The sequence below is a fragment of the Brassica rapa genome, chromosome A03 (assembly GCF_000309985.2).
Source record: "Brassica rapa cultivar Chiifu-401-42 chromosome A03, CAAS_Brap_v3.01, whole genome shotgun sequence".
Classification (NCBI taxonomy): Eukaryota; Viridiplantae; Streptophyta; class Magnoliopsida; order Brassicales; family Brassicaceae; genus Brassica; species Brassica rapa.
The window spans coordinates 21,850,217-21,873,709 of NC_024797.2; the positions used below are offsets into that span (position 1 = coordinate 21,850,217).

Here is a 23,493-nt window from a genome sequence, read left to right on the forward strand (position 1 = left end):
GCTCCCATCTGAGTTGCGTTTAACCTTAAAGATCCATTTAAGACCGATTGGTTTTGCCCCTATTGGAAGCTCAGCTAACTCCCATGTTTTGTTCTTAACAATGGACTTGATTTCATCTTCACATGCATCTCTCCATACTTTCTTTTCTTTAGCTTCATCATAACTCCACGGCTCATCGTTTAAACTTAGTAATAGACGCTCTCCTTCTATCTCAGCCAATAAAATGTAGTCGTCCAAGTAGCTTGGTGCTCGACGTTCTCTTTGCGATCTCCTCAGCTCTGGTTCGACCTCATCAAGTACTTCTTCTTCTTCTTCTTCTTGGCTCAGTGTACCACTATCAATAGCGATGCGGAATGTTCCTGTTCCTTCATCCTTGTTACCTGTCTTCCAATCCCAACTTCTAGTTTCGTCAAATATCACGTCCCTACTCACCACCACCTTCTTATTTGTTGGATCAAGTAGCCTGTAAGCTTTCGATCCTGGCTCAGTCCCTAGGTGAACCAGCATTCGGGATCTGTTGTCTAATTTCCTGAGATGCTGCGACTCTATCTTGGCAAATCCAATACATCCAAAAACGCGCAGATGTTCTATGTTCGGCTTTCGTCCTTTGAACAGCTCATATGGCGTCTTTGCCTTAATGACACGAGTTGCAGCTCTGTTTATTAGGTAAGTAGCGTGTCTTACCGCTTCGCCCCAAAGGTAGTTTGGTAGCTCTGTGTGTCTCAAGATACTTCTGGTCATGTCAAGTAACGTTCTGTTTCGTCTTTCTACTACCCCATTCTGTTGGGGAGTATAGGGAGCTGTTAGATGTCTTGTTATCCCTTTCGACTCACAAAATTCTCTGAATTCGTTTGATACAAATTCACCTCCTCTGTCTGTCCTGAGTGTTTTGATAACAGCCCCGGTTTCTTGCTCAACAATGGCTCTGAATTTCTTGAATTTGTCGAAGGCTTCTCCCTTCTCTTTTAACAAGATAGTCCACATGTATCTAGAGTGATCATCTATGAGAACAAAAATGTACCTCTTCTGTGATGGTGTTGGTGGCGTGATGGGTCCGCAAAGGTCTCCATGTATGAGACCTAGTGTCTTCTCAGCTCGATACGTAGTAGCTTGTGGGAAGGCTTGTCTTGCTTGCTTCCCAAGTAAGCAAGAAGAACATGTCTCTTTCTCGATCACGAGCTTTGGTAGTCCGTATACTAGCTCTTTTTTCATCATCACTCGCATTGCTTCTCTCCCTATGTGACCCAAACGCGCGTGCCATCTTGCAGAGTCGCTACCAACTGATACCTGAAGGCACTGTTGGTTGCTTTCAATGGTGACTTTGTATAGACGATTTCTAGACCGTTGAGCTTTGACTATCAGTTTTCCGTCTTTGTCTCGCAGCGTAAGAAACTCATCTTTCATCCTGATGTCGCAACCGGACTCTGTGGCTTGACCAAGACTAATTATATTGCTCTTCAAGTCCGGTATGTAGTAAACGTCAGTTAGTATTTTCTTTCCTCCGTCCTTTGTGTGAAACAGTATTGGTCCCTTTCCCTTTATGTCGATACGAGAGTCATCACCGAACCTTACTTTACCAGTAATAGTTTCATCAAGTGTCTTGAAGTACCTTCGATTTCCAGTCATGTGGTTGCTCGCCCCATTGTCTAGATACCACACTCTGTCGTTGTCTGAACTTGTCTCAAAGTTCAGCGGGTTTACCTTCTTTTCGTTTAGGTAAACGATCTCATGAACCATCAGTTCTTCAGCCTCCGTTGTGTCAGCGTCTTTGTCCTTTGTTTCTGTTGCCTCTTGTAGTTTGAGTAGACGGTCAGGACATACAGAAGCAAAATGTCCCATCTTGTCGCACCTGAAACACATGATCTTTGCCATATCAAAGTTGTCTTGGTATCGATCATTATACCTTCCTCTGCCTCGTCCTCTGTTATAGAATCGGCCTCCTCGTCCTCGACCCCTATAGTTACTGTTGTAGTCTCGGTTTGAAGAATTTGAAGCCGGTTGAGATTCAGAGTTTGCTGCGTACATGAGTTTATCCTGCGTCTCTTCTTCCTCTTCTGCAACTCTTTCCTCATAGGTTTTTAACCGTCCGATAATGTCTTCGAAGCTTGTCGTCTTGAGATCAAGTACCTGTTCTAATGATGCCACAATGTGTATATATTTGCGTCGTGGCAGACTAGACAGAAACTTTTTTACTAGTTTTGTTTCTTCAATAACTTCTCCCAAAGCAGCTGACTTCGATGATATTTCGGATAACTTCCCCACAAAGTCATCGATTGTATCACTGTCTTTCATCTTTAATCTGTCGAACTCAGCCATTAGAGTTTGTAGTCTTGCTTCTCGAACTCGATCTGCCCCCATATGTCTTGCTTTAATCGCATCCCATACTTTCTTGGCTGTGTCTAACTCTCCTACTTGGAGAATCAGTGACTCGGGTATTGACTGAAACAGTAGAGCAGTGGCCATGTCGTTCTTTTCCCCATTATCAGATTCGACCTCAATGACGTCCCAGACCTTGTGTATCTTCAGTAGCACCTTAATCCGTATTGACCAGACAGTGTAATTTGTCGATGATAGCATGGGACAGCTTATGGTGGTAGGTCCACCTCCTCCTTTAACTTTCGTAGTAACTAGATCTCCCATAGCTAGTGCGATCGTTTCCTAGAAGCTCTGATACCAAATATAGTTTCTAAGTTTCACGTATTTGATTGTAAGAACACAATTAACAAGAACTTGCTCTCTTATTAATCACTTGAGAAAATTCCTCAAAACTCAAGTCAACTCAAACAATCACCAAAACGCTTAAGTGTTGCAACAAGTCTGCAACTCCTTATATATCAATAGATAACTCCAAAACTCAACAGGTTTTATATTTTCCTAATCCTTATAGATAAACACAAACAATATAGGATTAGGATAGCTTGATTTCCAAGCTATTTCAAGCTTATCCCAACAGAATTCAGATCAAATAATTAACAACGGCATGAGGAAGGAGCTTACTTGTGATATCCACCAATTGAGAAGTAACTGCAATACTGCATTACTATAAAGCATCCAATTTAGCTAGTGAAGTAACGTTAGATATTTTATGTCGACGAAACGAGCCAACATGACGCACATAAAGTAAGCTTCTAGAAAAAAGTGATTATATACACGTATTTTCTTTTTCAAAAGAAAAATACACGTATCTACAAAATATTGATGTGAAGGGGAAAAAGTCGTCTAAAGATAGACTAAAAGCGAAAAAGACAAGAAACAATTATTTAAAATAGAAAATGAACAGTGGAAAACTAACGGAGAAGCATTGCCTAGAACAACAACATTGTCACGCAACGCTACGTGTCGATTTAATGGAAAAGTGGGCCGAAATGATACACCTTTGTATCGCCTATGTCTGTCTATGTCAATTGCATCATATTAAACCTGAACATTGGTTCTAGAAGTGTTTTAGAGAATCTATAGACTTTGCTTCCGTGAGTTATTGAAATACACCAACAATCGAAGAAATCTCCATCACATCTCAAATTATTTCTAAACCATATTCGAAAAATATCGACAGTGTATTTTAAAATAATGATGTAATTTTAGAAATTTATAGTTCTATTAATATATGTAATTTCTTTTGAAATGATAGATCTTATATTTATAATATAATTAAAATTTAAAAGTTTTATACTCTAATTTATACATTTATTGTAAAAAAATTTAAAAATCTTAAAATCATAACTATACTAGGTGTTTTGCAGGCATAATTATCTTATAAATATTTATTAATACAATCAATAGTAATTCAAAGATCAGTATAATATGTTATTGTTTATACTGTTATGTATATAAATAATTATTGATTTTTTGTTTTATATAAATAATTCAATGTTCAATTTTGTTTTTGAAAATACTCAAATAATAGAAATATTTTAAAAATTATTTTTGAAAACTACTTCACTGGATTTTTTTCCTTAATTTGTATTTAATTATACATCGTTATATTATTGTGGATAAAAACACAGTATATATAAGAATTATCTTTATATTTTAAAATATTTTTTTATTTTTTTGGCAATTGTTTATTATATTAGTTTATCTAATAAACACTTTTTAAAATCGATACCTTACGATTGTAATGTGAGCTATAATCGGTATAAAAATTCCAACAACTACAGTACGTGTAACCATAAATAATAGCAATGAAAACGTTTCTTCAATTGCAAATATTAAAAACGTTTACGTTCTAATGTATTAAAGGCCTGTTCTTTTTAGAGACGCCGCGGCAGCGTCGGCTTTTCAAAAAATACGAAGGAAATAAGTATCTTTTACGGCATCGTCATTAATTGATGTCGCTGGGTTTTGGTAAAACAACTGCATCCTCCATCTTTTACGGTCGCTGCGTCAAATTCAAATGACGCTCAAAATTTCAGCGGTCGCGGCGACTCTATTTTTGTTTCTCTGATTGTCCGTTGCGGCTGTTTTTAATCAGATCATCAAAGAATTTTTTCCTGTCCTAGTTTTATTTTCGGCCGCAGCCGCAAATAGTGGCGTTTATAAAACGAACAAGCCTTAAGTAATGTATGCATGAGACATATCAAAAGAAGAAAAAGTATCAGATATTTGTAAGATAAGACTTTATCCCCAGAATTTGCATCGATTCCCAACCCTATCTTTTGGTTTAATAGAACTATTTTGACATTTTTGTCTATGTTCAGAGCCCTAAAAATCAATTTCAGTGTTATATTGAAGATCAACTTTCCATATATACTGAATAAAGTGTACAATTACTTTAAAATTGTTAAAGCAACTGGTCCTGATATTTTTAGGATTTTATTCAGGGGTAGATGATTTATATATTAACCATTTAAATTTTGGAACAAAAAGAAATGTTGTTGGAATTGTGAAAGTTCATGTCCGACTATTTATTGTCCGATTAATATGATATTATCTGTTTTGGGTTTAAAATGCTTGTCCATATAGATTTATTTTTGGTTTTCTTTCTAAAGGTCTCGTATTACATCCAAAATCTTGTGACTTGATCCCACATACTTTTAATACCATTTATTTTTCGAATTGTATTTTGGTATTCTTGCAGATTTTTCTTCATTCCCTTTTAATACAAATTGTTTGGATTGTTAAGCTAATATCTAATTCTTTATTTTTCAATTAGTATAATATTGTCCATTTTAGACCTAAGAGAGTGATCTGCATGGATTTACTTTTGATTTCATTTCCAAAAAAATTCAAACTAATTAAAATTAGACTTTGTATTATATATTAAACATTATTTATCTAAATTTCTAATGTGAATTTTGTTCGATATCTCACAAATATTTCATGCCAGCATAGGATCGATCTTGTGAACAACAAAACATTGTTTTTCTTAACGAAACTCACCATATAACATATGGAAAAAAAATCTAGCAAAGCTTTTCTCAAAAAAAAAACGTCTAACAAACCTGAAACTAAAACTAAGTTAGTTGAATAAGGTTGGAGCATAGAATGCGCTTGAGAACTACGCTTACAACATGAGGAACACGATCCGTGATGAGAAGATTGGTGAGAAGCTTCCTGCTGCTGACAAGAAGAAGATTGAGGATTCTGTTGAGGAGGCGATCCAGTGGCTTGATGGGAACCAGACGGCTGAAGCTGACGAGTTTGAAGACAAGATGAAGGAGTTGAAGAGCGTATGCAATCCGATTATTGCTAAGATGTATCAAGGAGCTGGTGGTGAAGCAGGTGGCCCCTCTGGTATGGATGATGATGAAGCTCCTCCTTTTGCTGGAGGTGCTGGCCCCAAGATCGAGGAAGTCGACTAAAGCTGGTGCAGTTCTTTTGCCTTTATGATCTGAATGTTGTTCGGTTTTATGTTTTGCTTTATTTTTGAGTGACAGTACTCTCTGTTCTTGTTTTTCTAATTAAGTTGCAGTTTCGAACTTGAACGATATTAGTCTCATCACTCTGTTCTTATGGATTTCAATTGCTTGGCTTTGCTGATCTAGTTTAATAGAAACAGAGTGAACGATGAATATATGTGTTTGTAAGGAACATAGGTTGTGTTTGTGACAGTTGAGATAGTAGTTTACACCTACTTGAGGACGCTAAACTAGTTGACCAAAAAAAAAAAAAGAGGAACCTAAACTCATCAAATGCACAGAGTAAACACATTGTAGCAGTGGTTGCTCGGAACCAAAGACCTCACCATGGAATCATTTTCTCAGAAGTGATGTTGAGAAGTACTAATAAGCAAATTGATTATAATACCTGAGCTACATCCGCTAACACTATCTATAAGCAGAGAAATTACGACCACACCTATGGGTACGACGACGTTTCCATTTTTTCCCTCCAACAGATATGGCTTCCAAACACGAAAAATATCGCTAAGATGACAAGTTTTGCTGTTTAAGCCCTTGCAAAAATATCTCCTTTTTTTATAAAGGTTAAACACTCCCTTCTCGTGCCAGGGAAATCACTTGCACCAATATTCACAAAATCTAGTGGGTTTTGTTGTTGCCTTGAGGTATATAAATCCTGAGTTCACCCCATTGCTCTTGCTTGAGGAACTTTCCTTGTATTGGTCACACGCGATCTCAAAATCTACGTCTGGAAACAATGGATTGCGGAACCGCAAGATATCGGCTTCCTAAAAGCAAACGAGAGTAGTATAAATGTGCAAAAGTTTTCAAGGAAAAAACTGATAATAACGGTGGATTATAGGTTAACAATCATGTAGATTAAATAGATATATCTCGAATGTACATGCTAAAAAGATTATAATGTGTAATAGTGGTTGAAAGGATGAACCAAAACAAAGCTAACAAGAGTTTTAGTCATTATATACATCTCAATTTACATCTAGATATATGGTTTGAAGATTATGAATCTTCTTATTAAGCATCATTAAACTAGAAATGCCAAAACCCATAAAGTTAAAACATGAACCCTAACGGTAACATTTTCACGTACGTATTTATTCACTTTTCCATTTCAGACCTACTTTCGGTCATATAATTATTTCGGCCCACTTTTCCATTAAAGCGACAGTAGCCAACCCCTCTTGCCGTGACAATGTTGTACTAGGCAATGAATACTTCTCCGTTAATTTTCCACTGTTCATTTTCTATTTTAAATCATTGTTTCTTGTCTTTTTCGCTTTTAGTCTTATCTTTAGACCACTTTATTGCCATAGTTTAGACTTTAGACTATACATATTGTTATGCAGTTTCCAAAACTATTCTTTGTGTTTTTTTTTACTTCGAAATTGAAAAATCCTTTTTCACTTTACAAAAGAAAAAATGCGTCAAAAAAATATAGATTTGGAGAGTGAGAACTTTTGTTTGTTAGCTTTTGGGAAAGAAAAAAAATTACCTCGTCGTTAACGGTTGTAGCAATCTTTGTAAGAGTTAAGAAAAAGTTAGCGTTACAGAAGTTGGATAAAATTAACTGCGGTGTGAGTGATTGCTGAACGCAAAGGGCATAAATTAAGGTAAGTCTATCTGATTTATTAGCAGTATGAAAAAATATAATATTTTCGCAGCAACCCTAATCTGGGTTTTGGTAATTAAATCAGATCCGACATATATTTTGCTGATCTGATGGAAGAGTTTAATGGTTGTTGAAGACAAAAGTAATTTTTGACAATTTTTTAGTTAACCAGTAAGTGTGGCACTTGAGACATAAGGTTTATTGTTTTCTCCTCAAAATGGGAACCGGCCATGTATAGAGATGGCATTTTGACCGCAGCCCGCGGGCCTGGCCCGTACAAGACCCATGCGGGGCGGATTTGGGTAAAGGTAATCGAAGCCCATTTAAAAGCGGGTCTCGCGGGTAAGTGTCATGCGGGTTTGGGCTTTTGCGGTCTAGGCTCAGCGGGTCTTGCGGGGTCGACATAACCCGCGACCACTTCCTCATTTGCTGTCTTTACACCTGAAAAAAAAGAGTCAAGAGACGAAAATGGCGATCAGGGTTCTCTACAGCACGACTCCACCAACGAGCACCAGAGGAGCAGCACCACCAACCGATTCTTCTTCTCCTCGACTAAGACCACCATCAGAGCTTCTCTCCATCTTCTTTCCACCACCACTGGAGCTTCTCTCCTTCCTCGAGCTTCCACTGGAACTCTCCATCTCCTCGTCCGAAGCAAGTTGCACCGTGCAACAACAACAACAACATCTTCTCAAGCTCACCCCAATGAAACATCATGTTTTGCATACCCGCGGGCCAGCCCGCAATGTCCTATGTAGTAAGCGGGGCGGGTTTGGGCAGAGGTTTAAGTACCGCGGGTCACGGCGGGCTTACCCGCAAAGAACCGCCGGAGAGAGAGACCGCAGCGGGGCGGGCCAATGCGGGGCGGGTGGTACCAAATGCCATCTCTAGCCATGTATGTGTCTGTTTTTTTTTGCTTTGTTTGTTGTCCCAAAGACGTTTTTGGGTTTGGGTGTGAGTATAAACTTAATAAATCTGTAAAGATATATGCTTATACTATATAAAAACATAAATAGTATAGTAATTCAATTGTACTTGTACTAATGAAACTGATTCAGGGCCTGACTGGTTCAAACGCAGCGGTTGCGGTTGCGGAAGTTTGTGGATGCGGACGGTTGCGGTTTCTAGCGGTTTTAAGAGATTTGTACGACTGGTATTGCGGTTAAAAATTGGTGCATTTGCGGGTGACTTATGACTGGTTAACTACCAAATGCGGTAACAGTCAAATAATAAATTAACAATATTTACATTTAATATAATTATAAAAATATCAAAAATCATAAAATTATAATAAATATAAAATTTATATTTGGAAAGTTATAATTTTAATTTTTGAAATTTTTTTTATTATAAAATTTTATAATATTAATTAAAATATAATAAATATATTTTACTATTTTCATAATTTCAATTTTAAAATTTTTATTAAATATTTTACTTTTGTATATATATTGTTTTCGAAAAAAGAAAAAAATTTTACCCTCCTGCAACCGTCCGCAACCGCAAACGCTAGCTGGAGCCAGCTTTTGAATTAATGAGATTCGGAGCGGTTTGAAACGATTTACAGCGATTTGAGTGATTGTTGCAAACTGCCGACAACCGCTACCAACCGCAAAAGCTGCGTTTGCGGGTGGTAGCGGGAAAACCAGTCACCCCCTCAGTGTACTGTGAACTATATACATATTTACTTGCAATTTTTTTTATGTACCAGGTGAAGGCCGTCAGTATAATATATGGAAACCTTTAGCTTTCAGACAACTGTTTGAGTTGCGGTATAAACATGAGTTTTAGATTTCATTAGAAAACCAGGAATTGTCGATGTCTATATTTGTGTGTTGGTTGGTTTGTTGTCTTGTTTGGTCTATTGGATTACACACAGTTCTGGATTTGGTTGATGTGTGGAAATGTAAGTACATGTGTTGCTGTAGGGATGATGCCAAATGTACCAGCTGAAAAATTTGGAAAATATAATACAACATAAAAAGTATAGAATGTTATGATGTATATTTCACATGTTTTTGTACTATACAACTAAATAGTAAAGTACCCCTGTTTACAATTGTTGTTTTTGTTTTTCTGAATACCCCCCTTCCTTGCATTTTGTTTTTTCTTATTTGGTACAACTTTATTTACGCCCTCACTTTATTGGATGGGCGGACCAGGAAACACAATGTCTATGGCAGAAGGCCAGCTTAATGGAGGCTTGCTACATCATGCACAGCCAACGAGACAAAATTAGACAGCTCAAAGCAGTGAACAATGAATTCCTACGTGAGAGAAATTATGTTCACGAAGGCTCTAACGCTTCCGGTGATGCCTCCAGGGCTTTTGATGATAATAAGAAGCTTCAATTCGAAGTTCTCAAGGCTGCTGAAAAACAGAATTTGATTCGACAATTTATTGCCATTTCCTGAGCATAGTTTTTCTTAGCCATTGCTATCATTTTCTCCACAGTTTTGCAGTAACTCATCGAAGAATGGTCCTTCTCCGCACATGTCTTATACTCGTTTTCATTTTCTATTCTCATAAAGTGTTTTGGGTTGCCGCAAAATACCTATTATGTTTTCCTCTCTTATGTTTCCTTTATTTGTGACCTAAATCCTCTAGTCGTGTTTGTTATAACTTTGCTTTCCATTTCATTACGTAGCAGTGTATGCTTATGTATTGTATTATCACGTTTATCTTCATGTCATCTTTAACATATTCTATCTTGCGACTAGTAGGCAATGTATGGTCCCATTTTCCTTGCTTACCTTTAATAATTGCCTTCTATTTTGTGTGTTTATGTCGCCTCAATCTATGTCACAACATTAGACCACTGCAACTTGTTTGAACGCATGTATTGAAGATCTGACTTCCTTGCCTAAACTATACCATATATTGTATAGTATAACTTTGTTTGGGTCACTTCCTACATATGTATTGGAATATTATTCAACATCACATTAAAACGTGGAAACAAAGCGAACTTGGACGTATATGGTTTTTACCGAAATGTGAGCATACTACATTGAATATAAGGTAGTCTCGTTTCTGTGATGGTGTATTGTATATTTTCAGGTCTCTTATGAATACACAGTTACTAATTGTTGTGACTTCGTGTGTAACAGAACTTAACTAGACTACATAAACTATAGTATAATATTGTTTATGTATTTTTTCATAACCTAACATGCAGACACAAATTAAGCACATATGTTTATCTTTACTCCCTCCACGCGTTTGCAGGATTATTCCTGAATCCTGATAATATTGAATGTAACTAATACCATCAAAAACTTTTCTACTGTAAAATAGTTATAAGTTTAATATCAGGGTCTAATATGAATATTCACAAAATTCATCCAACTTTATTCCCTTCACATCAATATTTTCTAGATACGTGTATTTATTTTTTTAAAAGATATATACGTGTATATAACCCCTTTTTCTAGAAGCTTACTTTCTGTACGTCATGTTGGCTCGTTTTATCGACAAAAAATATCTAACGTTATATATAATCCCTTTTTCTAGAAGCTTACTTTCTGTACGTCATGTTGGCTCGTTTCATCGACAAAAAATATCTAACGTTACTTCCTAGTTAAAATTGGATGCTGCTGGTTATAGTAAATGCAGTTACTTCTCGATTGGTGAATATCACAAGTAAGCTCCTTCCTCATGCCGTTGTTAATTATTTGATCTGAATTCGCCATATATAGATATATCCCCAATGCAATGGTAAGTTATTAAAAACGTTTCATTGGTGATTGATTACAAGACATATAATGAAATCAGCGATGTGATCATCAAATCTTCAAAGACTTAATCTAAAAAGCTACGAGTGCTAACACCCTAATCTTCTATCACTTCGTGGAATTGATTTTGAATGAACAACAACACATCCTAAGTTTCAAAAATAAAAAGACATATCCTCTACAATATGAGTATCCAACGTGAGTTTTAACAGTAGCCAACATGAACCCTAACGGTAATATTTTCACGTCTATGTCAATTGCATCATATGACCCTTTTTTTTAGCAACTGCATCATATGACCTAAACATTGGTTTCTAGAAGAGTTCCAGAGAATCTATAGACTTTGCTCAACAATCGAAGAAATCTCCATCACATCTCAAATTCTTTCTAAGCCATATTCAAAAAATATTAACAATATATATATAAGATGATGATTTAATTTTAAAAATTATTAGTGCTATTAATATCTGTATTTTTTTTTGAAATGAGAGATCATAAATTTATAAATATAATTAAAAATTTAATGTTTTTATACTCTAATTTATACATTTATTTTTTAAAATTTAAAAACTTTAGAATCATAACTATATTTGACCGCTTCTTCACATGCACTGTTGCACATATTAAAAACGTATTAAGTAAAGTATGAGAGATATCAAAAGAAGAAAAAGTATCAGATATCGATAAGATAAGACTATTATATTCCCAGAATTTGCATCTATTCCCAACCCTATCTTTTGATTTAATGGAACCATTTTTGACATTTTTGTTTATGTCCAGAGTCCTAAAAATCATTCTCAGTGTTACACCAAAGATCAACTTTACACACATATACTAAATAAAGTGTAGTATGAACTTTAAAATTATTTAAGCAATTGGTCCTGATATTTTTAGGATTTGATATATTCAGGGGTAAATGATCAATTTTATTTTTGATCAATTTAAAAACTGAATGATCTATATATATATTAACCATTTAAATTTTGGAAGCGAAGGAAAAGTTTCATGTTGGCATAGGATCGATCAATTGTGAACAACGAAACATAGTTCTTCTTAATGAAACTCACTATTTAAATATGGAAAAAATCTAACAAATCTGAAACTGAAATTAGTTAGTTGAACTTCGTATAATTTGCTTAGAATTTGATATTTTATGTAACATTTTCTAGAAGTGTGTACGATATATTTTATACACACATTATTACTTTATTAGGCGTATAGAATATGCAAAGCTGTGTCACATTTCGCATGTGCATATGCATTTTTTGCTTTTAACATGTACACTAGGATAAGACCCGCGCCTTGCGCAGAATTAAGTTATTATTTTTATTATATTTTGGAGAATGAAACAATAGTTTGGCTTCATTTGGATTACAGGTGTTCAATCCGGATATCGGGTTGGTTTCGGTTCGGTTCGGTTTTTTCGGTATTTGGTTAGTAAAATATAACTACTATTCTAAATCCATATTTACTTTGACTTTAGTCTTTCACATACTTTTGAAAGATTTCAACTGGACGACTAAATTGATCAGCCAATCTTGTTGCTTTAAATCATTAGTGTACATATATATATATATATATATATATATATATATATATATATATATATATATATATATATATATATATATATATTATTTAGTTTGAATATTTATTAAATAAAAATTCATATGCGTTATATTTTATGATCATTTGTAACTTATTATAACAAAAAAATAATCTATTGATCACAAAATTTTCAGAGTGGGAATATTCAAATTTCTAATAATATATAGACGTTTTAAAAAATTCAAATATAACATATAAGAAAAAATAAAAATGTTTTTATTATATATTTAATGTGATTTTTTAATATCTTTCAATAATATAAAATTAAAAAAAAAGAACTAAGATACCAAAATTGTTCTCAAATATTTATTATTCATAATAATTAATTTTCATATATACGTTAATCATATTAGGTAATTTCGTAGCTTCTAATTAAGGAAAGTGCAAAAAAAAGTTTGGTAGATTATTTATCAATTCGATAGTTAGTTTAATAAAAAATATAATGTAAGTCAAGATGGACCAACCTATTTTTCTAAGAATAGTATATTTTATATAGTCATTTATTATATGAGAATTTTTAATCATACAGTTCTATGATCATTCATATCATTTTATAAATGAATATTTAAATCATCGATAACAAAATTTTCAATGTGAAATCTTTAATAAGTTTATAAATTATAAATGTTTTTGAAAATTCATTGAAAGTTTTAATATTAAAATATTTATGTAATCTTATGGTATATAGTATAATCTATATATATATATATATGTTTTATTATTAAATGATATTTTTTTACTCATATGGTTTTAAAATAATGTGTATATTCTTATAATATTAAATAAAAGTTCATATTAATACAATTTTATGATCATTTGTAACTTATTATGACAAAAAAATAATCTATTGATCACAAAATTTTCAGAGTGGAGATCTTCAAATTTCTAATAATTTATAGACGTTTTGAAAAATTCAAAATATAACATATAAGAAAAATTTTAAATGTTTTTATTATATATTTAATGTGATTTTTAAATATATTTTAATAATATAAAATTAAAAAAAGAACTAAGAAACAAAAATTGTTATCAAATATTTATTATTCATTATAATTAATTTTCACATATACGTTAATCATATTAGGTAATTTCGTAGCTTTTATTTAAGGAAAGTGCAAAACATTTTTTGGTACGTTATTTATCAATTCGATAGTTAGTTTAATAAAAAGTGTAATATAAGTTAAGATGGACCAACCTATTTTTCTAGGAATAGTATATTTTGTATAGTTATTTATTAAATAGGAATTTATAATCATACGGTTCTATGATCGTTCATATCGTTTTATAACAAAATATTTAAATCATCGATAACAAAATTTTCAATCTGAAATCTTTAATAAGTTTATAATTTTTAAATGTTCTTGAAAATTCATTGAAAGTTTTAATATTAAAATATTTATGTAATCTTATGGTATATAGTGTTTAATATATATATATATATATATATTTATTTTATTATTAAATGATATTTTTTGCTCATATGGTTTTAAAATCATATGTATCTTCTTATAATAAAAATGTTAAACTATTGATCATTAATTTTTAACATAATAATTTTAATAGTTTTAGTCATTTATTGTCGTTTTTAAAAATTCAAAATATAACATATACGAAAAAAAACTAAATTTTATTTTTATAGCTAATTTGATTGTTTAATTTATTTTAATAATATAAAATTAAACAAAAAGTGATGGAGGAGATATACATTGTTATCAAATCTTTATTATTAAAATCATTAATTGTCATATATATATTAGTCCTTTATGGTAATTCCGTAGGTTTTATTTAAGGAAAGAAAATATCATATCATATCATTATATCATATAGTTTTACCAACTTATGTATCTAACAACATATAAAAATCGAATGTGGACCTACTTATTTTTCAATTGAATGTAATTGACTACCTAATTGAGTGCCACCTATGCATTGGGGCTTCTTTTAATTAATACAAAATTGAGGTTACATCTTTTCAAATGTTCCTCAATTAATATATAAGGGATAGATAAGTTGTTATCAATGCAATCTATATTACATTATTAAACAATATAAGTAACTAATAATTTATTCAAAAGCATGCGAGGACAACGTCCTATATAAAAGCATGCGAACACAACGTCAGAAACATAAGAGATAACAAAATGGCAGTGTCAACACATCATGTGGTTCTCTTTCCTTACATGTCCAAGGGCCACACAATCCCTCTCCTCCAGTTCGCCCGTCTCCTCCTCCGTCACCGCCGTAAACAATCAACTATCTCCGTCACCGTCACAGTCTTCACCACTCCTAAGAACCAACCTTTCGTCTCCGACTTCCTCTCCGACACGCCGGTGATCAATGTCATCTCTCTCCCTTTCCCGGAAAATATCTCCGGCATCCCTTCCGGCGTCGAGAGCACCGACAAGCTCCCTTCCATGTCACTTTTTGTACCTTTCACGCGCGCCACAAAGCTTCTCCAACCTTTCTTTGAAGAATCACTAAAGAATCTTCCAGAAGTTTCCTTCATGGTCTCCGATGGATTCCTCTGGTGGACATCGGAATCTGCAGCTAAGTTCAAGATTCCAAGATTGGTCTTCTACGGCATGAACTCTTATGCCTCTGCCGTCTCCATCTCAGCGTTCAAACATAAACTCTTTACCGAACCGGACACTAAATCTGATACAGAACCGGTCACTGTACCGGACTTTCCATGGATACGGGTTAAGAAGTGCGAGCTCAACCTTGATAACCAATCTGGTCCAGCGGCCGAATTATTCATGGACCAAATCATGTCGATAACGACAAGTCATGGGTTTCTAGTAAATAGCTTCTACGAGCTTGAGACAACATTTGTGGATTACAACAACAACTCCGAAACACCAAAGTCGTGGTGTATTGGGCCATTGTGTTTGACTGATCCCCCTAAACCGAAGCGTGCTAAACCGGATTGGATTCATTGGTTGGACCAGAAAGGAGAGGAAGGACGTCCAGTCTTGTACGTGGCGTTTGGAACACAGGCAGAGATATCAAACAAGCAACTCAAGGAACTAGCTTTAGGCTTAGAAGATTCCAAGGTACGTACACATAACTATAGACCATGATGCAATCCAAATACTATAGTTACAAAATATATAGAAACGGTTTTGATTGAAAGGAGGCTGGAGACATACACACATGTATTATGTATATTAGGCGTCAATACTTTAATTAAGTAGACGTAATACTTTTGTCAACTGAATTCCATGACTTTAATTTATAGTGTGGCTACAAGTTGGCCTTAAGTTTATAAAAGCAAGTCTCGATTGATACAATAAACATTGTATTATATGACGTGTTTTGATTGTACTAGGTAGTTTGTTTTTTGTGTGGATCACAATAGATGACGTGAGACATAAAATCTGTAAATAAATAATTGATGCCGTGCAATGTCTACAAAATACAAGTTTGCCTATTAAACCATTAAAGTAGACTCGTAGGCCTTGCGTCGACCTAATTCCAAATCAGTAACATGCATCATGCGAATTTGTATATGAATGGGTGATGTGTATCGATATCAATACAAGCCAGTAAACTATACCATATCATATTTTATGTTGTTTAAATACTGACTATTCAAGTAAGGTTTTAAGTGTAAGATATGATTACATATGAAATATATGTTGAATAAGTACTAATTTATTATTTATTTCATGGCGTATGATTTTCAAGGTAAACTTTTTATGGGTCACAAGAAAAGACGTGGAAGAGATTATTGGAGAAGGATTCAAAGATAGAATAAGAGAGACTGGGATGATAGTGAGAGATTGGGTGGACCAGTGGGAGATTTTGTCACATGAAAGTGTCAAAGGTTTCTTGAGTCATTGTGGATGGAACTCAGCACTAGAGAGTATATGCGTTGGGATCCCGTTGTTGGCTTGGCCGATGATGGCCGAGCAACCACTGAATGCGAAGATGGTAGTGGAAGAGATAAAAGTTGGTGTAAGAGTTGAAACCCAATGTGGGAATGTGCAAGGACTCGTGACAAGCACTACAAGAAAACAGCGGTATTCTGACGGACGTTCCGACGGAAAATGAATTCCTCGGAATATACCGAGGCATTTCCGAGGCAATTCCGAGGAAACACAAAATTTTGCTTCCTCGGAATTCCGTCGGAATATTCCGACGGAATTCCGAGGAAAATTCATTTCGTCGGAATATTCCGACGGAATACCGAGGAAACTAGTATTCCTCGGAAAAAACCGATGAATTCCGAGGAAATATTATAGACGTTAGAGAGCCGTTGGAGAGCCGTTGGGGGGATTTTAAAAATTCCGAGGAAATTCCGACGAACTAGCCGTTTGCATCGGAATTCCGTCGGAATTTCCTCGGACCGTCGGCAGGATTTCAACTATAAATACAAGCACCCCTCTTCCTCTTCATTCACACCATATCTTCATCCTCCCTCTCACTTTCTTTACACACGAATTTGATTCATAAAAAACATGTCTTCTTCAAATTATTTTCGTTCTTGGATCGATCGACCTCATTTGGATCCGAACACGAGATTGCTTACGGAAGAATACCAACAAGGTATAACCGAATTCATGGGGTTAGTTCACCGACAACCGGAAGCAAAAACAGGTATGTTAAGATGTCCTTGCTCTAATTGTAAAAATAAAAAAGTTATTAAAGAATGGGATGTTTGGACTCATTTATATTTGAGTGGGTTTACACGAAGTTACAAAATTTGGTATCATCATGGAGAAACTGATTATGAACTTGGTAGTACTAGCGAACCTCAGCCAGCGGTTAGATTAGAAGATCCAATTAGAACGGATGTAGATTACGGTGTAGGTACTGAGCAGATGGTAAATGATCATTTTAGAGGGGAAGATTTACCCAATGCCGAAGCTAAGAGATTTTATGATATGTTGGATGCTGGAAAGCAACCATTGTACGAAGGTTGCAGAGATGGTCATTCAGCTTTATCATCTGCTACAAGATTGATGGGCATTAAGACGGATTATAATTTGGCTGAAGACTGTGTGGATGCGATTGCTGATTATGTAAAAGGTATTCTACCCGAAGATAATGTAGCTCCTGGCTCATACTACGAGGTTCAGAAACTCGTAGCTGGTCTTGGTTTATCGTATCAGGTAATAGATGTATGCAGAGACAACTGCATGATTTATTGGAGGGCGGATGAACAGCGGGTTTCATGCAAATTTTGTGGGAAGCCTCGTTATAAAGATACGAGTGGAAGAGTTCCAGTACCATATAAAAGGATGTGGTATTTGCCTTTGACGGAAAGGTTGCAGAGGCTGTATCTGTCTGAACGCACAGCGCAACCAATGAGATGGCATGCGGAGCACTCAACAGATGGTGAGATCAGACATCCTTCAGATGCAAAAGCGTGGAAGCATTTCCAATCAAAGTATCCCGACTTTGCGTATGAGAGAAGAAATGTCTACCTTGGATTATGTACTGATGGTTTCAGCCCGTTTGGCAAGAGTGGAAGACAGTATTCTCTATGGCCAGTCATTCTTACACCATACAACCTACCCCCAAACTTGTGCTTGCGACGAGAGTTTTTGTTTCTCTCGATTCTCGTTCCCGGACCAGAGCATCCTAAGAGATCACTTGATGTGTTTCTTCAGCCACTAATATATGAGTTGCAACAACTATGGACTCAAGGTGCTGAAACATACGATGTTTCGTATAAAGAAAACTTTCAAATGCGGGCAGTACTAATGTGGACAATAAGTGATTTTCCAGCATATGGTATGTTATCTGGATGGACAACGCATGGAAGGCTATCATGTCCATATTGTCAAGATAACACTGATGCTTTCCAACTAAAACACGGAAGGAAAACGTGTTGGTTTGACTGTCACAGGAGATTTCTACCACCAGATCATCCATATCGTAGAAGTAGGATCTTCTTCCCCATTTCTCTCTTTCTCTCCGCGCCGCTGAGCCTCTCCTCTCGCGATTTCCGGCGACTCCACCGTTCTCTCTCGCGTTTTTCCGGCGAATCTCCCCTAATCCTCCCCCATAATCATGTAAGAACCCTATCCCACTCTTTTAGGTTAGATTTGTATGGTTTTTAAGTAGATTTGATGATTTTGGAATGAGATTTATAGATTTTGTTAGGGTGAATGGTAGATTTGTGTAAAATCGAGTTTGATTATGTATTTCACTTGATTTGAATTTTTTTTTTAGAGTTTTTATTAATTTTGTGGTTATAAAAATCGAATTTGAAATTATATATATATATTGAAAACGTTTTTTGTATATAAAATCTATTTTTTGCATTTTAAATTCATTTATATATTTATTAAACATTTTTAAAATCTATAAAACTTTTTTTAAGATTAAAAATCATTTATATAATATTTAAAAACATTTTTTTTGTATTTTATATGTAAAATATAAATTTCTATATTTATTAAACATTTTTAATATTATGAAAACTATTTTTGTAATTATTTAACATTTTAAACATTTTTAAAACTATTTTTCGTAATTATTATGTTTTTGGGATTTATTTAAACTATTTTTAAAATTTTTAAACTATTTTTTATTTATTAAAACTTTTTTTATTTAAACTGTTTTTTTTAATTAAAATTATTAGAACTAATTTTTAAATATGTTTTTTTTTTAATTTACAGGTCTAATGATGATCAGATCCGGCCTCGCCAGCGTCGTAGCCGGGGTGGTATGGGGAGCCAGTCTCGGGGTTCTTCCAGCCATGTTCAGGATTCCGTTTCGCCCCACAGCTCATACCATACATCTCCCTCTCCATTACTCGCTCATGCTGCTCCCGCTCCCGCTGCTGCACCCGCTCCTGGTCCCGCTGCTGCACCCGGTCCTCTGGGAGTGATGAGGGTTGCGGAGTTGGTTCGACAGCCCGGTCGTGACCATCTTCCCTATCTCACTGAGTATCCACATGGACATGGTCAAACATGGTAATTTAAACTTTTATTTTTTAAACTATTTTTTATTTAAACTATTTTTTTATTAATAATTTTTTTTTATTAGGTTCAACCGATCCGGGAATGGGATCAGCGCATGGATCAACCGTATGATGTACTCGGCCCTCGACAGCGGACATCCGACTTTCACTCACTTCCCTGTCGAGAAGCAGCATATGTGGTTTCAGCAGTTTGCGGTAAGTATTCTAATTTTTAAATTATATTTTTTATATTATTAAAACTATTTTTTGTAATTATTAAACTATTTTCTATATTTATTAGACATTTTAAATATTATTAAAACTTATTTTTGTAATTATTAAACTAATTTCTATATTTATTAGACATTTTAAATATTATTAAAACTTATTTTGGTAATTATTAAATTATTTTTTTAATTATTAAACTATTTTTTATTTATTAAAACGACGATTTTTGTAATTATTAAACTATTATATTTTTGTGTTTAAAAACTATTTTTAAACTATTTCAGCAAGAATTCAACTGGAATGCCGATGATACGCTCTCTATCTATCACCATTTTGTCCATAAAGTTATGGACAACTATGGGAAGCAGATGTACGAGTGGAAGAAGAAGTGGGAAGTAAACAAGGTAGTTTTTAATTTATTAACAATTTTTAATTTATTACACTATTTTTAAAATTATTAAACTTTTTTTTTTAAATTAAAAGGTCCCAAAGTCGATGAACGACACGGTCTGGAAGGAGTTGTGTGCGCATTGGGATAAAGAAGAGACGAAAGAAACTTCTTCCACCAACTCCAACAACCGCAGGAGCGACCGTAAAGGAAAGGGCATCTACAAGCATAACTTGGGTGCTCAATCTATTGCCACTCTGGCGGATCGCATGGTAAGCTCAACCGCTTTTTCTTCAATTATTTAAGTTTCAGAATTTTATTTTTTTGCATTTTCAAATTTCTAATGTTTGTCTAATTTATTTTTTTTCAAGGCGGAAGAAAATGAAGGCCACCCAGTTGATGATCTCGCCCTTATGAAAAGGGCGTATACCAACAAGAAGACCGGCCAGATTGATGATGGTCTTGTGAGGGACGTGGTCGACCTGGTCCAAACTCAGGTGTATGACGAAGTGTCTCAGCTTCAAACCGATGATGACGATTCGACGGCCTCGACCAACTTGTCTCGGGTTCGAATCAACGAAATCGTTGAATCGGTAAGTTTTTTTTTTTTTAAAGTTCAATTTAATTATTTCTTGATTTTTATTTTATCATCAATTTAAATTATCTAAACTTGGTTATTTATATTTCAGTCGGTTCCAAAGAAAAAGGGACGTTTGGTCGGTTTGGGTCGTCGCTCCCGGTCGGCTGCTCCTTCTTCTGCACCACATGCGTATGTTGATCCAGAAGTTCTTACGGCTCAGCTGAAGGACAAGGATGATCGGATATCTGCGTTGGAGACTCAGATGGCAGCTCAACAGGTGGGCTATGAGACCCAGAAGAGGCTGAACGAGCAGATGATGGAGATGATGAAGAGGATGTACCCGAACGAGACGTTCCCGAACATTCAAGACCCGTAGTTTTTTTTTTTCCAAAAACTCTGAATGTTTTATTTAAATTTGAATATTATCTACTATGTTTTATTTTATGTTTTATTCAATTTTAATTTTAAATTTTAAAAATTTTAATTTTTAAAAATAAAATTAATTTTAAAAAAAAATAAATTTTTAAAAAAAATAAATTTTTTCAAAATTCCGAGGGAATGGAGTTCCTCGGAAAATTCCGAGGAACTTTCTCCCCTCGGCAAATTCCGACGAACTTTAAGTTCCTCGGAATTTTCTGAGGGAAAAAGTTCCTCGGAATTTTCCGAGAAACTCCACTCCCTCGGAAATTTCCGAGGGAGAGGAGTTTCTCGGAAAAGTCCGAGGAACAAATGTTCCTCGGTATTTTCCGATAAACATTCCGAGGAATATTTCGTCGAAACTTCCGAGGATTGGGCCATCGGAATTCCCTCGGTATTTTCCGAGGAACCTTCCGACGAACTTCGTGTCCTCGGAGTATCCTCGGAATTTTGTTTCCTCGGAATTCCGTCGGAAAATTCCGACGGAATTCCGAGGAATTATGAATTTCCGAGGAGTTATTTCCGAGGACTTTTTTCGTCGGTATGTCCTCGGAATAGCGTTATTCCGACGACATACCGACGATTTTTTCCCTCAGTATCCCGATGTTTTCTTGTAGTGAAGAGAGGAACTAAGTCGAAAGGTATCTAGATGATGATTACATAAATGGTTATTTTGATTTTATTTTATTCATAGATCTAACAAATTACAACATATATTATTAATCATTAATCACTATATATATATATATATATCTTATGTTTTTATGTAACTATTTTTATTTTACAGGTTGAAGAACTAATGGAAGGAGAAACGGGGAAAACATCAAGAAAGAATGTAAAAGACTACTCAAAAATGGCTAAAGCAGCACTTATCCAAGAGACTGGTTCATCTTGGAAGAATTTAGATTTGCTTTTTGAAAAGTTGTGTAAGAGTGGAGAGACAAACGAGGCTAATAACTAGTAAGTATGAAGACTGAGGACTGGTTAACTTAACCAGGTTTAGACCGGTTGGTATAATCAAATCAATATATCCAATATATATATAAGTTTTGTTTTGGTTTACTTGAAAATTCAATCAGTATCAACTAAACCGGTGGAGAAAACAATAAACCCTAACCTTAGGAATAGTTAAATTTTCATTTGATTCATGATCATACATAAATAAAAAACTAAGAAATATAGTTTTTTTTTTGTCGAAGATTTATTTAAATATTACAATTATGAGAAAGATTACAAAGACGATTCGATTACCGACAATACTACCTGCCTTATGAGGATCTACGCCTAACTGTCTCATTTGAGCCGTCCTATGAAGATCACGCCTGGCCGGATTTACTTCCACCATGTTGAGAAACTCTTGTAATCCTTTCTTCCGTAATCGCATAATTGTTGAATAAATCGCTCGCTCCGGAAATTGAAACCTGGATTTCCTGTGCAATCTGCAAGAAATTGCATAGTCTGGAATAATCATAATACACAAGAAATATAGTTTAGATATTTATTTTGTTAGAAGGTTGGTCCGCACTTATGTCGAACCTATTCATCTTCTCCTCAGATAATCATAATACACAAGAAATATAGCCGGGCCTGATCCTGATGACCACACGCTCCCTGATGAATACATTTTCGTCGAATCTACTTATTAGAAAAAAAATCTCATAAGAAATTTGTTAGAAGACATCGACAAATTTCAATGACCATTTTTTTAACGAATATCCGACAAAATAATTCATTGGAAAATTAGACAAAAATCTAGAAAAAAAAAATTGACAGACCTAAGTCGATTGGAAACAAAATTTGACGGACCTGCGTTAGAAAAATATTCGACGAATTATTAATCGTCGGAAAAAAATTCTTAACGACTCATGTTTGTAAGAAATTCTCCCAATCGACATAGATTCATCAAGGTTTTTCTCAACAATTTAAAGTTAGTCCAGAATAATTTATGATGATCGAGATTTTTTTTTCAAAAAATTACCAACCATTTAGGTTTCACTAAGAATAATTTTTGATGATTTTGTTTTGTCAAAAATTATTCCTGACGATTTTTTGTCGGAAATTATAATACGAAGTTAAATTATTATTCAGAAATATATTAATATTTAAAAATATACGAAGGGAGTAATATATATGAAGTTACACTAATATTCAG

The 23,493-nt window shown here is 34.5% G+C and overlaps 2 protein-coding genes and 1 long non-coding RNA gene across 4 annotated transcripts; all 3 read left to right on the forward strand.

The window, feature by feature from the left end:
* Positions 1-5,275: 5,275 nt before the first annotated feature.
* Positions 5,276-5,977, forward strand: LOC103860486 (probable mediator of RNA polymerase II transcription subunit 37c). Its single transcript, XM_009138090.3, has one exon. The coding sequence runs from the start codon at positions 5,514-5,516 to the stop codon at positions 5,802-5,804; it is 291 nt and encodes a 96-aa protein (XP_009136338.1). The 5' UTR covers positions 5,276-5,513; the 3' UTR covers positions 5,805-5,977.
* A 117-nt stretch (positions 5,978-6,094) lies between these two features.
* LOC103860489 lies at positions 6,095-10,192 on the forward strand. The gene is made up of 2 exons (XR_631374.3): positions 6,095-7,474; positions 9,185-10,192. It is a non-coding gene; the product is annotated as an uncharacterized LOC103860489 (long non-coding RNA).
* A 4,712-nt stretch (positions 10,193-14,904) lies between these two features.
* Positions 14,905-22,495, forward strand: LOC103860490 (UDP-glycosyltransferase 90A1). Of its 2 annotated transcripts, none has more exons than XM_033288461.1 (4): positions 14,905-15,868; positions 16,503-16,819; positions 21,964-21,982; positions 22,129-22,495. In XM_033288461.1, exons 1-4 carry the CDS (start codon positions 14,957-14,959, stop codon positions 22,300-22,302), a joined length of 1,422 nt encoding a protein of 473 aa, XP_033144352.1. In that variant the 5' UTR covers positions 14,905-14,956; the 3' UTR covers positions 22,303-22,495. The 2 variants fall into 2 exon arrangements, with proteins under 2 accessions (XP_033144352.1, XP_009136339.1); XM_009138091.3 differs by having other exon boundaries at positions 14,918-15,868; positions 16,503-16,816; positions 21,961-21,982.
* Positions 22,496-23,493: the final 998 nt, after the last annotated feature.